Source organism: Loxodonta africana, chromosome 16 (genome assembly GCF_030014295.1).
Source record: "Loxodonta africana isolate mLoxAfr1 chromosome 16, mLoxAfr1.hap2, whole genome shotgun sequence".
NCBI lineage: Eukaryota > Metazoa > Chordata > Mammalia > Proboscidea > Elephantidae > Loxodonta > Loxodonta africana.
Window position 1 is genome coordinate 27,721,104 of NC_087357.1, and position 18,532 is coordinate 27,739,635.

General features: G+C 39.4%; 1 protein-coding gene across 4 annotated transcripts in view; it reads left to right on the forward strand.

Moving 5' to 3' along the window:
- Window positions 1-18,532, forward strand: part of SORCS1 (sortilin related VPS10 domain containing receptor 1) — a 579,047-nt gene that overhangs the window by 554,545 nt on the left and 5,970 nt on the right. For all 4 annotated transcript variants that reach the window (XM_064269343.1, XM_003409127.3, XM_003409128.3 and 1 more), the window contains exon 24: window positions 3,538-3,637. In XM_064269343.1, the coding sequence (XP_064125413.1) occupies window positions 3,538-3,637 (100 nt within the window). The remainder of the gene's footprint in view (window positions 1-3,537; window positions 3,638-18,532) is intronic.

An 18,532-nucleotide genomic window follows, 5' to 3' on the forward strand; every position in this document is an offset into this window, starting at 1 on the left:
TACACCTCTCTTAGTTACATAAAGACCCTCCCAAACATTACAAATTCTGGTGAACAAAATTTGGTAATCCTGGGGATTGTGTTAGGAATTGCCTGTTCCTGTAATTTATATTGATTAGCTGACACGTGGCTGGCATTATAATCTGTGTCCTTCACAGATGAACAAGAGATACCGGCATAATTAATGAATGCTACTTTTTTTTTTTTTTCATCTTCTACCCTACTGAACTAGACCACATATCTTTTGCTCTCTCTTTTTGTGAACTGGATAAAGGAACGTGTTTTTAATGAGAATGTCCTAGGATTAGGAGTGAAACAAAGCCAAAGTCTAGTCTCAACTGTTCAAATATTGGCAAACTAAGTAAACTTAGGTATGTCGCCTTGAAGCACCATGTTCTCTTCCATGGAGAGAGCAGCACTAACACCTAAGACATGCTTTGTTGGAAAAAACAGTAAGAAATAAGTAACTCTACCAATTAAAGTATTCAGTGCATGTATAATGTTCTTACAAATATATGTAACAACTCATAGTCTGATGAAAATAATCCTGGATAAACCCTTCAAGTGGCATGGAAAACAATTAGAATATTGTCAAAATCTGTCAACACAATCTCATACTCATTTATTTGCGTAGGGAAGTACATGGTTCTGATTGAAATTAATCATGTTTGCAATGTAAATTTCATTTAGTTTTCTTTCTTGTATATAATTTCTTTCCCACAAAGTACATGTTCTTTATTGCATGTCCTTTGATGCAAGCTAAATACATGAAAAATATTTTATATTACCAGATTATTTTTGCATAGCCTGCCTAATTTTGTAAATGATACAGATAAAGCCAGTGAAGCAATGTTATAAACCAAAACAAATCTGGGAAGTTAATTATTTTCACAGGGGACTCTCCTGGAGATTATAAATTAGAAGTGTGTGGTTTTGATGAACTCTGTTTCTGGTTTAGTTATTTGCATCTCTCAGTTGAGGAAAAAATATTCTCGGACAAGAAATAAATATCACTTTAACTGGGTGAAAAAGGGAATTTCTCTCTGGCAAATTCATTCTTCCATTTTGTCCACATGATGAACTTTGCTGAACAGGACAATTCCTTAATTGCTTCTGGCAAGACAGGTTTTTCATTCTGAGTAAAACTATTTTTCGCAAATAAAAACCCAAAAACCAAACCCATTGCTGTTGAGTCAGGTCTGACTCATAGGGACCCTATAGGATGGAAAGAGCTGCCCCATAGGGTTTTCAAGGAGCAGCTAGTGGATTCAAACTGCCCACCTTTTCGTTAGCAGCTGTAGCACTTAACCACCATGCCACCAGGGTTTCCATATATATATATATATGAAAACATATATATATATGGAAACCCTGCTGGTGTTGTGGTTAAAAGATTGGCTACTAACCAAAAGCTGGGCAGTTCAAATCTACCAGGCGCTCCTTGGAAACCCTATTGGGCAGTTCCACTCTGTCCTATAGGGTTGCTATGAGTCAGAATTGACTCGACGGCGGTGGGTTTTCTATATATATATGTGCACACACACACACATATATACACACAAGTAAATACATATATATGTATGCATTTTACATGTACAGTATATTATATATAATTACATATATATTTTACATATATATTCATGTTTAATGTGTATACATGTATATATGTATGTATGGTATGTGTGCCTGTCTATTTCATAGCCAAAAACTTTCCAATTGACTTCTACTAAAAAGAATCTACTCTCAGATTTCTATAAAGACCCTACCAACTGAATGATAAGAGTAAGATAAAATAAGGTAAAGCATTGTGACACTTTAGTACACACAGAGGAAAACTATTTTACACAGTCTGTGTTGGAAATTCACACTTCTTGTAAACCTGAGCCATTTTGATGGCAATGAGCTCTGTAGAGCACTTTGAAACTCCCCTGGGAGATTCCCAGTACCTATGAAAAAGAGTAGACTAAGATAGAGAATAAAGGTATTTTCAACAGAGTTTCATCAGTCTTGTTTTTTCCTGCATCGCTTGCCAAATGACAGCATTTGAGAGGCTGAGCTCGCACTGGATTCCAGGTGTTCGAGCATGGGTCACTGCTGGTCATGCCAGGTTCCTGTTGTTCAGCAAAGAAGTTCATCTCCAGGGCAGTTCCATTCCATTACCAATCAGGGGCTTCTGCAAGAGACTGTCAGCTTCAGAACAAGCCATCAGCCCCTGCTTCATTGATGAAGGGGTCAAAGATGTCATTTGGCCTAAATAGAAAGGAAAAGAATTGTGAATTTTAATCAGGTGAATAATGTCAGAAAGCAGATAATTAGACTTAAATAACACTTATATATTCAATTGATGACTAGACTATTAAAGATAAATCAAGGAGACAAGATAAAAATAATAGGAGTGTGGTTTTCCTCATAGATTTTCAGAAATTCCTCAGAAATATAAACAAAACAGAGCACACTGGGCTTTGTTTTCTACTTTAAACAAGTGAACAGTTTTCCTTGTCTGTAAAACCTTAACTTTACACATTTACTATCCAAACAAGGTTCTTGGCCCCATGTTTGGGGTTAAGTATTCTGTGACCCAGAGTTCTATGGGTCTGTCCCGCACACATATGTCAGCCTGAAGATCAGTTTAGCTAATGTCCATAAGCATTAAAACAAAAATTAGCCAATTCATTACTTAAGTTGAGGTTGTATTTTGCTTCAGCTATTTTATCATAAATTATCATTTTAGCAGAACTATATTTGCCATTCAAAAATATTCATGAAATACCTATTTTGTGAAAGCCACAGGCATAGTTTAAGGGAGGGAAGGGCAGCACAAAGACGAACAAGATGGAGGCTACTATTAACTGTCCCTGAATGGCACGATTGGTTAAACACCCCTATGATAACTGAAAGGTTGGCAGTTCGAGTGTCCACCCAGAGTCACCTAGGAGGAAAGACTTGGCAATCTACTTCCGAAAAATCAGCCATTGAAAATCCTATGAAGCATAGATTGACTCTGACACACATGGGGTTGCCTTGAGTTGGAAATGACTTAACACAACTGGCTTTTTTTTTTTTTCTTTTACTATTAAGTAAAAGATAGAAATTGTTGAATTGGTATATATTTTGTTGTGTATATTCTCAACAATTAAAAAGAGAAGTAAAAGGAATGTATGTGACTCCATCAGAATATATGAAATGTATATACCTAGTTCTTTTAAATCCTTATGTATAACCAATGCTTTCTCAAAAAAACTAGAGGCGACTTTTCTGAGATATACAGGGTAATTTTATGAAAAGAGTAGAAATTATTTGATTTACTAACAGTATATCTTATTTTGTATCAGTTAGGTTGTAAAGACTGGTCATGCTTTAAAATAATCATATCTGCATATTTTGGAATAAAAAATCTTCAAAATCACATAAAACTCATTTATACCATCCACAGCTATAATACTGGGATACCTTGGTAATCACAGAAATATGTCTCAGCACATTCACAGATATGGATGACAGTATTGGTGGCACTAAATATGACACCTCTTTTTTTCAGATATCAGAACTACTGGTCCACAAACTCAACCAAAACTCGGTGCACTTTGAGCTGAAGCCCGGGGTCCAAGTCCTTGTCCACGCAGCTCACTTAACAGCAGGTCAGTTTCCACGTGCCTGGGTTCTGGCTCATGTCTCTGGCAAAGGGAGATCCAAATTCCTGTTTACTTCCAGATAAGCAAGGCTAGATAGTGCCATTGCTAATCGGAAATCAGGCATCAGTTCTTGGAGGTCCCCTTGGTTGGCATCTCTCCCTTAATGAGAACCCACATAGGAAACAGAATAAGGTGACTTTCTCGCTTAGTCCTTGGTAAAAACCATCAGTGAATCACCTAAATATATGTTGTTCAAATGACTGAGTGATAGCTTCTTTCATCACAACAGAGATCTTGAAAAAAGTTAACCTTATATATTTTTTTCAGGTCTTTCTACAAAGCCCTGTTTTCAAATCATTCATGTTCTTGGAATTTGTTACCAAGTATTATTTAAGATAAAGTACTGCAGTGGAAATAGCAAGGATTTAGGAGTTACTCAGGGCCATAGCCAGGAGCTGATCTTCAAATTGTTCATAATCCTGCAAATTTCTTAATCTCAACTGATTTTTCTGTCTCTTCACCTGTAAAAGGCAGGTAAAAATCCTCTAAGGTTATGGTGAGGCTTCAATGATGATGAAGGTCATTCCAAACATGTACAAGTAGATATTATCATGGCACATTAAAAATTAATTTAGCAGTAAGTATTTTTCAAGTACTTATTTTTGCAGCATATGGTGCTAGGTGTTGCATGGAGTACAGAGGCCAGTGAGAAATACCCTTTGCCCTCAAAGAGTTTGTAATCTGGTTGCAGTATAGGGAAGTTTAGCAGTAACACAGTTGTGATTGTGCTCTGTGTGCGGGTGGGGAAGAGGAATGAACAGTTGAGGGAACAGTGTGACTCAGTCAGTAAGTAAGATGCATAAATGCTTGCATAGAGAGGCGACACAGTATTTAAGCCCTTGGATTTTGCAGCCAGACCATTGATTTCAATGTTAACTTCATCACTTACTCATCCTATAAACCTAGAGAAGAGACTTGACTTCTGTGTGCCTCCATTTCCTCATCTGGAAAATACAGATGGCAATCCACCCATTGCTCTCAAGTAGCTTCTAACTTATAGCACCCTACAGGACAGAGTACAGCTACCTCATAGGGTTTCCAAGGCTTTATTTTTTTTTTAATCTTTATGGAAGCAGACTGTCACATCTTTCTACCCTGGAGCGGCTAGTGAGTTCAGACCACTGACTTTTGGTTAGTAGTCAAGTGCTTGTCCACTGCACCACCAGGGCTCCTTTCAGAGATGGCAATAGCTCCTATGCCAATGGGATTTTTTGAGGATTGAGTTAATTTAGGTAAAGCCCTTTGAATAGTGCCTGACACACAGTAAGCTACTATATATATATTTTTACTGTTTTTATTACTAATAATCAAAGTTGTATAAGAAAGTTAAAGCAGAAAGAACTTGTATACAGTTAAAATGATACAGGAAGACTTCATGGAGTAGATAGTCTTTGGGATGGACCTCAAAGTGTGGATAGGAATGAGCTCAGGAGATTGTTCCAAGAATCAAAGCACCAGGACTGAACTGGAAAGCCCCAATGGCTCTGGGAACGCTGATTCAGTGGGGACAATGAGCAGCAGTTTCTAGCTCTACTCTCTGGATTCCTGGGGACTCCTGTCCCTTTGTCTAGAGGAACACCCAGTAGGCTGGCTGATGGCCTCTGTTCTACTCGTACTTTATCTTTTTACTTCATTGGAGTTTCATAGATTTTATTTACGAAGATCCCACTGCCTTAAATAAATATTTAAGTTACTGTTCCTGAGCATGGGGTATGAAGGGGAAGTGTGGGAATATGCCAGGGTGAGTTTAGTTGTCTCTGGGAAGCCATCTAGACATTTGAGCAGAGCTGTGACTGATTCAAGGAGCCCTGGTGGCACAGTGGTAAAGCACTTGGCTGCTAACAAAAAGGTCAGCTGTTTGAACCCACCAGCTACTCTATGGGAGAAAGATGTCGCAGCCTGCTTCTGTAATGACTACAGCCTCTGAAATCCTATGGTACAGTTCTACTCTGTCCTAAGGGTGACCGTGAGTCAGAATCAACTTGACAGCAGTGAATTTTGGGTGATCAATTCAGAGTGTCACTTGAGAAGATGACTCTCAAGACCAAGTAGGACTCAGTAGAGCTGATGTACCATTCAGAAGCTTGTTGTTCTAATTCATCCATTGAACAGACATTTATTGAGGGCCTGCCTACCCAGATCCAGGACTGTCCTTAGCACCGGGGACAGGATCCTTGACTTTATAAAGCTTCCGTCGCTGTGGGAAAGCTAAGCCGGAAGCAATATAACAGACACTACTTCCTGAATTGTATTGTTGACGAAAGCAATATGAAGAAAATGAGGAAGTGTAAGAGCAAAGAGAGTGATTGTTGAGATAATGGCAACTGGTTTAGTGCCAGGACTAAGCTGAAAAATACCAAAACACCAAATCCATGAGTCAATTCCAACTCATAGCAACCCTATAGGATAGAGTAGAACTGCCACATATGGTTTCCAAGGAGTGACTGGTGGATTAGAAATGCCACCCTTTTGGTTAGCAGCTGAGCTCTTAACCGCTGTGCCCACAGGTCTCCAAGCTGAAAGACAAGGACCAACAAAGTGGGTAATTAGCTGAAACTAACCAGTGGCTCAGCCAGGAGAACTGACAAAGTAAGGGCAGTCACGGTATCCATAGTCCCATGTGGGCAGAAAGGTCCATTCCCAATAACCATGAGAAGTTAATCCCACAGCTGTAACCTCCAGAAGGCAAGGAATACTGCAAAGTTAGGAAGACCTGAAAAAATAACGTTCATGCTCATAGTCCCTTCCAAGGTTGGAAACTTGGGCAGCAGAACTCAGGTCCTTGGGAAGAAGGGCTAGCAAAAGGAGATATGTTGCTGGGAGCCCAGATAAGCACACTGGCATTTGAAGGAGAGTTCCCACGACATAGATATGTTTGATGCCATGTTACCAAGAAGACAACAAAATGCAGGACCAGCCAAAAACCCGATCTTAGACTGGGCTAATATGGAAAAAGCGAGAGAATGCTTTGGCTTCAAATCTTTGTGTCTGTTCAGGGTTCTTCCCTGTTAGATCTTATAGTAGAGCTTTTTGTTGATACAATTAATTCTAAACTTGATCAACTGGCATAGCAACTGGAGTAGATGTAGACTTATATATGAATAATTGGCTCCAATGTGAAGTGTGAAGGAAGAGAATATCAAGGGCTAACAACACAACAACCGAGTCTTAGGAACCTTTGCTGTATTGATCTTGGTCATGTTTGTCATAATAGAGTTAGAACTGGTAGTGTCCACAAGGGTAAAGCCAGTCTGGGCCAGAATGACTTTCAGATACAAAAGACAAGGTGTATATGTCAAGACTGGAGGTCTCCAGTGATTCTGATGAGGAAGTAAAAAATATGAGGGATCAGTTTTAAGTTGGAGATTACTTCTAAATTAGCCCTATCTATAGGTTGCTATGAGTCAGAATCGACTCAATGGCAATGGATTTGTTTTTTTTTTTTCTTATATGATATGGGATTTTTTAAAAAACCCTTTTAACAGGGTAGAAGATTCTATGTCTTTCAAAGACAGTGGAGGGGGGTTCTTCTTTCACATATAGAAAACTTGGCACTTTGGGTGGGGGATAGGTGATTTGAAACACTTGCCACAATTGCTTTTACTAAGTTAATATTAATGCATACATATTTGGGTGGCCAGGAAGGTGGGGAGGAGAACACCTGTGGAAAAGAATAAACAGTGAGGAAGAGTATTTGATGCAAAGCTTCTACCTCAACTTCCTTTCCTTTCCTCTCATCCTCCCTGCAGGCAGGAGGGAAAAAAAAAAGAAGAAAACAAAAAACAAAGGACCACTGTTTGCAACATTTGATGTCTCATAAGCAGGATTGCTAATATCTTCCCTGGGACTATTATGGCACACTGCTGCATTCCATTAATTGCTCAGCAGATGTTCAGCAGCCTTCTTTTAAAAATGTTTGAGCCAGAGTATGTTGCTGGCGAGAGAGGCAATGCATAATTTGGTTTGTCTCCAAGGAAAAAGCACTGTCTCCATTTAGGAATTTACTGTTCTTATTTTGGTTTTCAAATTCCATTCCCTGTTTGCTTTTGTGTGATCTTAAGGTAAGCATTTCCAGATACCTGGAAGTCACTAGAGACTGGATTTAGTGTGTTTCCCACCACATGTTCTGTTTGGGAATTATCTTTGGTATCTAAGCTGACCTAAACTTTGAACAGAGTTATTGGTTTGTTCTCAGCCATTTCTGTGCTTCTTGGTTTCTGTGCAATTCCACTTGTAGACCTAACACTTCTGACAGCTATCATTTTGAAATTCTCTTTGTGGAAGGAAGGTATTTGAAATAGCATATTAATAGAGACTGAGAGGCATGTTATCAAGAAAGTTGAAGGTGGCTCCCTTTGGCTCTTAGGACCTCATCTGGCCTCCACGTGTAGCACACACAGGCTATGATATTGCAAAACAACCCAGAGAGTTGGAAAAGGCAGTTGGCCATTGGATTGGAAGCACTGGTGTTTTGACTGACGTGTACCTTTGCTCATGCTATTCCTGATTGGAGTATTTCTCCCCCCTTTTACACCTCTCTCCATCTCCCAAGTCTGTTTGGGCTTTAAGGCTCAGCTCTATGCCCAACATTAGCATGAAGTCTTTCCAGAGACCCTTGTCTGGATACCATCTTGCTCTCATGTGAACTCTAAGGATTTTTAAATCTTCATCTGTTTGGTATGATGAGAATCATCATCATCTCTCCGATTTAACTTCTTGAGGGCAGGGCTAATCGTATTTTTATATTGTCTCCACTGCTGTTAGGACTGCAAAGATGATTGTTACTGAAATAGACTGAAGCAAGTATAACTTATTAGGTACTATTTTACTATTTGGCTCACTTTCAAGAGTGTTTTTAGTATCAGAGATCAGCCTCACTCCTGGTGGAGCTCAGGGTCACACACCTTAGGTTTTGCCATCCTCACTCACTTTATCAAACTGCCCAGACCTTCTTCATAGCTTTTGTGATGTCAGCCAGAGGGTCTCCTTTCCCTGGCCTTCCCTCTCAACCACGCTTTTACCCTGGCCTTCTGTCTCAGATATTTTAATAGCTATGACATCATTTTAGAGAGAGTTTTCCCAGCCAGGCAAACAGGAAAGCTTAGAATCAGAATGCAGACCATTAAATCTCTATAGATAACTGTAGAAAGGCAGGTGTAAGTCATTCAGAAAATATCCCTAAAATCCCACAGTTTTCCCATTGACCCAGCAACTTGGAATTTACTGAAAAGCAAGGACATTTCAGATTTATCTTCTTACTACTCAACTGTATGCCTCACTTTGCGGTTATTTCTTTAAAACTATGGTTCATGAAGTGGAAGGAGATGAATTAGGACCCTTACTCCATTCTGGCTAGACTGGAGGAGCAAATGCTAGCTTCACAACCCTTTATTAATTCTAAATGAAGAGAATAAAAAAATATATTTCATGCAGAAAGCTCAATAAAAGATGAACCTTAATGTTAAATAGAAAGGAGTTCACTAAAAAGCAAGAAAATAAGCATGCTAGATTGAGGGGCTGTGTCAAGCAAAGGTGCAACAAGGTGACTGTGTGTGGTCTACGTGCAAAGTGATGCCTCACCTAGAGATGTGCCCTCAAATATTCCTGTCTTGGTATATTTAATGAAAAATAAAATTATGAACAGAAAGAGATGGATAAAATTCAGAGAAAGAAAGCATGCCAGTATATTATAATCTTTGCTGTCCACCATCCATGCATGCTAGTGAGGAAACGTTTATTAATGCTGGTCTGGGATTTAAAAGTATAATAAACATGGGAAAGGGAAGAAGGGTCTGAGCAAAGGAATTTTTAAATAACAGGTTTGGAGGACAGTCAATAATCCTTTCTATTTTTTAACAAAGCATTTATACACAAGTTTTCAACACAAGTGGCAAGAGATAACAATTTATTTGATGGAGATGGAGACCTATGAGGGGGAGCCTCTTTCTTGGTTGTCAGAGACCATCAGTTTTGTGGCTTGTGTTGAGTCTGATGTCATAAAATATGTAAGGGAAAATCCCATCAGGAAGTTGAATAGGAATTGAAGCTCAAGTGAGAAGAGCAGAAACAGACTATATTAAACTATGATGTATCCTAGGCATGGAGCTGATTGCAGAAGCTGAGAGAGAGGAAAAGCAACTGGGTACAGTATAAAGAGAGATGAGGGGAACCAGCCAGCAGGTGGTAAATTAAAGCCCTACTTGCTGGTACAAATCTCCCAAGCTCCATCAAACTCCATACCTTTGCTCATATGAACACCCATGATCATAAATTTAATTGTTACATTTGGGGGAATTAGGGAGAGCAGCTTAAAAACTTGATTCTACTATGGTAGACTAGATTAGGGACTACATGAAAATAGACGTTACAGACTGAGAAAGTAAGGAGCAACACCATCATTTTATTTGACAGCATAAAAGCCTAACTAGATTAATCCCAAAACAAGTTGCTGTTGAGTCGATTCTGACTTGTGGAGACCCATGTGTGTCAGAGTAGTAGAACTGTTTTGTCCTCCATAGGGTTTTCGATGGCTGATTTTGCACGAGTATATCACCCATCTTTTCTTTGAGACATCTCTGGGTGAACTAGAACTGCCAGCGTTTCAGTTAGCAGCCAAGAACGCGTTAACCATTTGCAACACCCAGGCACTCCGGATTAACCCATAATAAATTACAAACAACTCTTTAGGGATTATTTGCACTTCTTAAGAGTTATTTACTGGATAAATGAACTGAAACTTGGACGGTAGGACTTCTGCACAGATGGACTAAAAGACCTAGGGGCGATTGGTTCCATCAAACCATTGGAGATAAGTGAAACCCTACTCTGTAGTTGAATAACTCTCCCCAGTTCAGTGTAGAAGATCCTTGCTATAAAGCAGTTATTCTTAAACCTGACCCTTTATTGCAGTTAACTAAGAAGCTTTTTAAACTACAGATCTTTAAGGCTTCACTGCATACGTCCTGGTTCCGAATCTCCGGGGTGATATCCGGGAATCTGTATTTTTAACAAGTTCTCAGAACAATGCTAGATAGCCAGCCCCTTCAGTCTCAACAACCACTGTTTTGAAGCACTCCACAGATAGAAACCCATCTGCATAACAAGGAGAGGTGCATGCCTATCTCCAGCAATAAAACTGATTTACAACTCAAGGCATCCACAAAAACAGAGGCATGAATTAAATCAGAAGGGCCTGTGATATTAAGTGTAGGAGGAAATTAGTAATAAACATTAAAATCTAATTTCTCCGCATATTTGGAGCTAACCTAATTGACAGAATGGGTAGACAGCAGTGGGAGTAAAGGGAAAAAATGAAGCATGCCTCTGAATTCGGGATCTACTATATCCATAATCTGGATGAATGGCAAAGGCTAGCCAGGAGCTGAGGCCATGAAGCTGATGAAAAATTATTAAAGTGAACTGGAATCTTAGTGGCAGATGTAATTGAATAACTATGAGTTTTCTGAAAGTTAAACAAATGCTGTTATGTAGATGCTATTAATATGCTACTATGAGCAGAGAATGATCCATCCACATCTCACTGAATTTCTGCACATATTTCAGAATCAAGATGCTGTTCTACTTAGCTCCTCCACTGGGTCACTGTTCTTTTAGAATTTTGGAGACATATGATAGAACAGAGTCCCTGAGTGTCACTAATGGTTAAATGCTAGACTACTAGCTGAAACGTTGGCAGTTCGAACCTACCTAGAGGCATGTTAGAAGACAAGCCTGGCAATCTGCTTTTGACAGGTCGCAGCCTTAGAAACCCTATGAAGCATTTTTTACTCTGCACACATGGGTCGCCACGAGTCTGATTCGACTCGATGGCCGCTAACAACAATAAGAAATGATAAAACATGTGAAATGTTAATATTTCTCAAAGGAAGATAAAATCTCAGTGAAGCCAAAATAAATAAGTAAATACCTAACACAGCCACCCCTCTCCCACCTTCTCCATCCGTCTAGCAGTTGTCTTGTTCAAATTGCTAAGTTTAGGAAGACTGTTCTTTGTCAAGGGTATGGGTGAGTTTTTCATAAAACTGCTACCTTGTGTTATCTTGGTCCCTATGGTTGTGGCTGACTGGTTCAATTACTTTTGCAGGTGTAATAAAACAAGTATTATCCACAGAGCTATTGGAGAGTGAATATTTCCAGGCTTCAGTTGAATATTTTTTTGAGTGAATGTGGGAAGGAATAAGGAACTTAGAACTCAGCCTAGGTCATGAATACATCATGAATTCTACCCTACAATTTTATGTGAAGAAAGACACTTTCCACTTGAAGGCTAAATTAGCATTAGTCAAGAAGCTTTAGAAAAGACAATATAATCTAAGCCACGCATTATAGATGCAGATGGCAAACAGACAATGTGGAGCTCTGAACTGTAAAGTGAAATAAATTGTTGCAATAACATTTTCCACTTAGGAATGAAATTAGTACTAGTGAAATTCTTCCACAGCCAATACATTTTTCTGTCTCTTTAGTGCCTGGTTGCCTTATTATCTACACAGTCGTCGTTTACAAGTCTTTTGTGAGTAAAGTCATGCTGGCGGTATTTTTCCTTCCCTCTATTTTTTCCCAAAATATTTTTTTCCCCTCTGTAATTAGGTTATTTCACAGATATGCAGACTTTTGATAGTTATTAAGTCACTATGGTGTTAACAATAAGTAATAACAGGTGCTGAGAGAGAGCTAAACATAATCCCGCCCCACGATGTGATTAAAAGAATGTGGTACTTCCATAAATCTACCAGTGGCCAGCAATGAGGTTGTTCTTTAACATCTAACAGATTATTTCTTCACCATTTTATTTACGATTCCCTGAGCTCATAAAAGGGGCCAAGAAGTGTGTTTTTAGTTTTGCTTTTTCTGCTTTGTTTTGTTTTAGTAAACAGGAGAAAATCAAGAAAGTTCAGGCACACCCTAAAGATAAGGACTGGATGGCATGTGAGTGAGAGCAGGTGGGGCCTATCATGTAGTATTCTCAGACTAGTGTGCATAATAATCACCTGTGTAGCTTGTTAAATATACAAATTTCTGGGACCAGGTCTCAGAGACTAATGTATTCTTTCTGGAGTGAAGCCTAGGTAACAACATTTTCACAGTGCTCCAGGTAATTCTGATGCAGGTATTCTGTTACTGAGTTTTGAGAAATACTTTGCATGGTAACCAGGATCCCTCTTGTCTTTTAAACCCTGTAAATCAAAAGGCATCCTTCTCTATCAAATACTATCAAATACTGTGATAGAGTTTAGTCTTTGAGGTATCCATTGTTGTCTCTACTTGGCAGCCCAACCTGAACTCCCTGTGGCTGGATGTTCCTCAAGACTCATCCTCACTTTAAATCCAGCAACAGGATTTAATGCTAGTCATCAGAGCCTTCCCTGGGAATTCTCACCCCACCTGGCCTTTAAGATCGTGGCTTTATCTCCGTGAGGAAGAGTGCTCCTTAGGGCTCTCCTAATTGAGTCTGAATTTGAACCGGAGGGAAGACTCATTGGCCAGGTGAAGGTGCTCTATAAATGAAAGCCTTTCCATCCACTTATTCTTTCTGTACCCTAGGTAAGCTCTCTCTCTCTGCTATTCCCGTATTACTTAATCTCCACAAAAAAAGACTTCAGACTATATGGGTTTCAGGATATTCAGATATTCAGGGCATGTAACTAAAGCCTATCATAGATCTGTTTTGGAATCAGGAGAGGGGAAAAAAAAAAATCCAGGTATAGCGAACTTGCTTCTGCAACTTCCTGACAGCACTAACGTGTGGATGAAAAATGTAGGAAGGAGACTTCAAGTTTCAGTGTCATAGTGCAACCAGAAGCTCTTTAAGAGAGACCCTTCAGTAGAATAAGAGTAGACATAAGACAGCAAAAAGGGCTTTCTGCAGGGCATTACCAGATGATGTCACCATGTTATTGACTTTAGAACTTGGAAATAAACCAAGCAAAGGGGCAAAGTGGCAGGAACGTATTGCTCAGGGTGAACCGTTTGCTAAAGCTTATTGTGTGGGACCTAGTTCTGCAAAGAATCTGTGGTCAAGTAAGTTTATGGAATTCTGTGGTAAAGTTAAATGTGTTTCTTTCCTGCAGAACTTCTGTAAACCTATAATGTACTAGTGTGCATGTGAATCTTCAAGATCGAAATGCAGCGAGTACTGCTCCCCAAAATTATTTGACCATGGAACTCTTTTGTCATCTCTCAGGACTTATTTTCTATAGAAAACCGTTTCAGACATATGGTAGCAATAACACTGACAATGCTGAATTTATTGGGCATGGACTATATGCCAGATTCTATACCAAGGCCTTACAAACTCCATCTCATTTTATTCTCACAGCTTTCTAAGACAAGCACTAGTTTTATCTCCATTTTGCAGATGAGGAAATTGATGTTCAGTTTAAGTCACTTATCCCGTAAGTGTCAGAGTCAGGATCGGATTCTAAAATGGAACCATATCAGTTACTTAATCCCAAATATAGATTTTAAAGTTGTCTTCATACACACAACCTGTTGTTAGCTGCCATCAAGTCAGCTCTGACTCGTGGTAACCTTATGTATAACAGGACAAAATGTTGCCTGGTTTAGCACCATCTTCAGTATCGTTAGTATTTTTTTTATTTCATCGTTGTGACTGTTGTGTCAGCTCATCTCACTGAAGGTTTCTCTCGTTTTGTTGGCCCTCAGCTTTTCCAGATATGATGTCCTTCTCTAGTGACTAGTCTTTCTTGATGATGTGTCCAAAGTAAGCAAGTTGAAGTCTCACCATACTCACTTCTAAGGAGCGTCCTCGTTGTATTTCTTCTAAGTCTGATTTGTTCATTCTTTTGGCAGTCCACAATATATTCAATATTCTTCACCAACACCATACTTTGAATGCATCAATTATTTCTCTCTCTCTCTTTTTTTTTTTTTTTAAATTATCAGCTTTTGCGTGCATATGAGACAATTGAAAAGACCATGGTTTGGGTAAGGTGCACCTTAGTGGTCAGAGTGACATCTTTGCTATTTAAAACATTAGAGGTCTTTTGCAACAGATTTGCCCGCTCAAATAAGTCATTTGATTTCTTGACTGCTACTTCTACGGATGTTGATTTTGATCCAAATAGAATGAAGTTGTTGACAAATTCAATTTTTTTCTCCATTTATCATGATGTTTATTGGCCCATACACACAACCTGTGAGCATGCAGTAGTGAAGCATTCAACTGCTAATCAAAGGGTCCATAGTTCGAATCCACCAGCAACTCCTTGGAAACCCTATGGGCAGTTCTACTCTGTCCTATAGGGTCGCTATGAGTCAGAATCGACTTGATGGCAATGGGTTTATATATAGACTCAGTAGCTACTAACAACAATAACTGGCAACTAACAATAACATATAAGGTACTTTTTACAAGCAGACTGCTATTATTACTGTAACCATATATTATAATTATATAATATAATTATATTACATTATAATTCTATGCATTTCTGAGTTTCTCATAAGACTTTAGAAACTATGTGTACCAGCGCCCAAGATTAGGTATGTCGAGTCACTTGGAGTACTGCGTGTATTCACGTTTTCCTCTGTGCATGAATAATGGCAAATAAACTGCTCAGCACTTTTCCCCACACGTCTTCCTTGTTTAGGCTGAAATTGGAGAGGGATTAATTTATGCTAATTCCATACAACAAGCGAAAGCCCATTTATCACAAGTTTCCATTCCTCAGCAAAACACACCTAAATGTTGGGCAAACTAAGATGTGCAGCTGCTGTTGTGTGGAGCAACAATAGATCCATTTATATTCAGGCACAGATCGTAAGCCAAAGCCACCTAAGGGACACAGAGGGCAGTGTTGCTCAATCTCATGCCCCTGCTGGCATGCTGCTTCCTGCCTGCCAGCTTGTGGGACTCCGAGAAGTGACTGACAGATGAAAGGCCGGGGAGGGGGATGAATAACACACATTTGGAGGGGGACAAATAACACACATTTGGAACTTGGAATATGGAAGCTTATTTTCCCAAAATATTATGCCAAGTATTTAACAGTATTAAAGTGCTTGTTTAGGAATAGTGATTCAAGTGTGAATGATGTAGAACTGAAAGGTAGGTTTACCTTGTGATACGGAGAGAGAGGAGAGGAAGCAGGGGAGAGACGGGAAAGATAGTCCATTTGTGTAGGTGGGAGGATTGGAGGTTGGCCTGCGGGTGGTGGTGGTAGGGTGGGGGTTGCTTTCCCTGTTACTAAGAACCTAGCCACTGCAATTTCCTCTCTTTTAGTTTTTGCATTTATTTCAAATGCCAGCCCTTTCAAGCAAGCTCAGTATTCTTGGTTTCTCTGTAGCGCTGGTATTCTAAAAACATTTAGTTAGTAGTTAGATGTTTGGCTTTATTCCTGTCTCTGACCGAATCTCTCTGGGCCTCAATTTGTTCCCTGTGAAATTAAGGGTTTAGAAGATAACCTTCAAAATACATTTCATTATTATTTATTTAGGTGTGATAATGGTATTATAATAATGTTAACAAAGAGATGCTTTAAACCTTTTAGAGTTACAGATGAAATGATATGTAATATTTTCTCCAAAATAGGCCAGTGGTGGCAGTTGGAGACGGGAGAGATGGAGTAGTGGTAGAGGCAAAATAACATTGGCCATGAGTTGATGGTTGTTGAAGCTGAGTGATGGGTGCCCAAGGGTCCATTTCTCTAGATATTTTCACATCTTTTTTTTTTTATATATGGTGTCTATGTATACATATTTATACACACACATAGATATAGGTACACATCATCCAAGTTTAAGAGTGCGCGAGCCGTGATTCTAACTGCTCCTTTTAAAACTTAGTGGTTCAACTTGTGTCACTTGTCACTTGCTTTCTTGTGCTATAGTCTTAGCCCTAATCCCAGCCTCAGGAATTGCTCTTGAAATATTGATATCTCCCGCCAAAATTAGCCCAGGATTAAGTATGCAGAAAGTGTGGGTGTGGGGTGTGTGTGTGTATACGTGTAAGAGAGAAAGGGAAAGATGACTTGGACTGAAGTCCTAGTTTTCTGTTTATTAGTTCTGAGACCTTTAGACTGTCATTAAGCAATCAGAATTTCACTGTTTGTATCTGTTCATTGGCGTTCATAGTCCCTGCCTTACGTTTGTGAAAATCAATTGCAATAAAGCCTGTGACAAACAGAAGATGTTCTCTTTCCCCCAATGACATCTTACCAAATACAACATGAATGAGTTGTGAGGTACTTCTGGACTCCTGGGTCGATGGTGTTGTGTTTGCCTAAGTAAGTGAAAGCGACCTTTATTTTCTAATTTCAACCGGAAGCAAATTTGCCCTGGGTATTCCACTGCAGTGGAATTCGGCTCACACAGACTCTTATGCTTGCACTTCACAGCTTCAGAGCTGCCTGGCTTACAGAGAGAGAGAAGAGCAGGGGGTCTTTAATGTCAGCGCCTTCCAAAAGCTGATTCAACTAAAATGACGAAGCTTATTTGCTGAGAGAGAAGGCTTGATTTTTGTTTTTCACCAAATGTATGTGGTTATAGGGACTATGCTTCCCAGTAGTGGTTACCACATGGGATGTCATCCTCCAGAAGCCAGATGGAGCAGAAGCAGCTGTGAGTCTTGTCTGAGACCATCAGTATTATAGTTGCTTATTTTTGAACTTTTGTACCCGGGTGACGAGAATGTTGCCCTCTTAGCTCTCAGCAAAGAAAGGCCACAGGAAATGGTACTCAAAGGTCATCCACATCTCTGGGTGTCAGGCTTTGCTTAAATTGATGGATGGTAAAGGTCAGCATCCAAGCTTCCTAGAGGTACAGGTGGCTGGTCTTTTATGCTTGAGCTATGCTCTATTTGGAAAATGTCAGTTTTCAAGAGGGTGGAAATTAATTGCAAAAAAAATCATTACAAGCACAACAGGTTTGACCCTGATATCAGGGAAGGTTAGAGGTGGAAAGACACATTCTCCAGAGCTGCATTCTGAGGGGGAAGTCAGGGATGGAGACTCTATGACGGCCCAGGTCTCTCAGTCTGAGGAGATGAGAGCTTGCGGAGGAGAACTCGCTGTATCGGAGAGGTCAGAGCTTACTGACAAGGAGCCCAGAGACAGCTCCAGTTACACACACCCCTCCAGCATCAGAGAAGTGACTTCCCTTTTAAAGTATTCACGTAGCCATCGGTTTCTTGTGTGCAAAGACAAACAAGTTCCATCACTCTCCAGTTCTTTCTCTCACGTGAGGATTGCTGGGGTAATAGTGAGGGAGAATGGATAAGATAATTCTTTAAAAAATTCTCAGTGGCGGTTTTATTGATTATCTGCATTGCTTATTGGGAAGAGTTTGCCCTCAGAGTATGGGAACGTTTAATAATAATAATAAGTACTATATTATTATTATAAAAATATAAATGTAGGTATTATAAATATTAAATTAACAAATATAAATATACATATTGTACATATTATTAATATAAATATTATTGTAAATATTGATTAATAATAACCGAGCTCTTAACTACTGCACCACCAGGGCTCCAGTAATACAAGCAGTAACAATTAAAGCTAATACTTATAAACCCATTGTCATCGAGTCGATCCTGACTCATAGCAACCGTATAGGACAGGGTAGGACTGCCCCACAGGATTTCCAAGGCTAAAAATCTTTACAGAAGCAGGCTGCAACATCATCTTTCTTCCATGAAGTGACTGGTGAGTTCCAACCACTGACTTTCTGGTTAGCAGCTGAGCACTGTTCTCATTGTTTTACATGCGTTACCTCATTTAATCCTCATAACAACCCAATAAGGTATATGGTATTATTATTTTCATTGCACCGCATTAAGGCACATTATGGTCA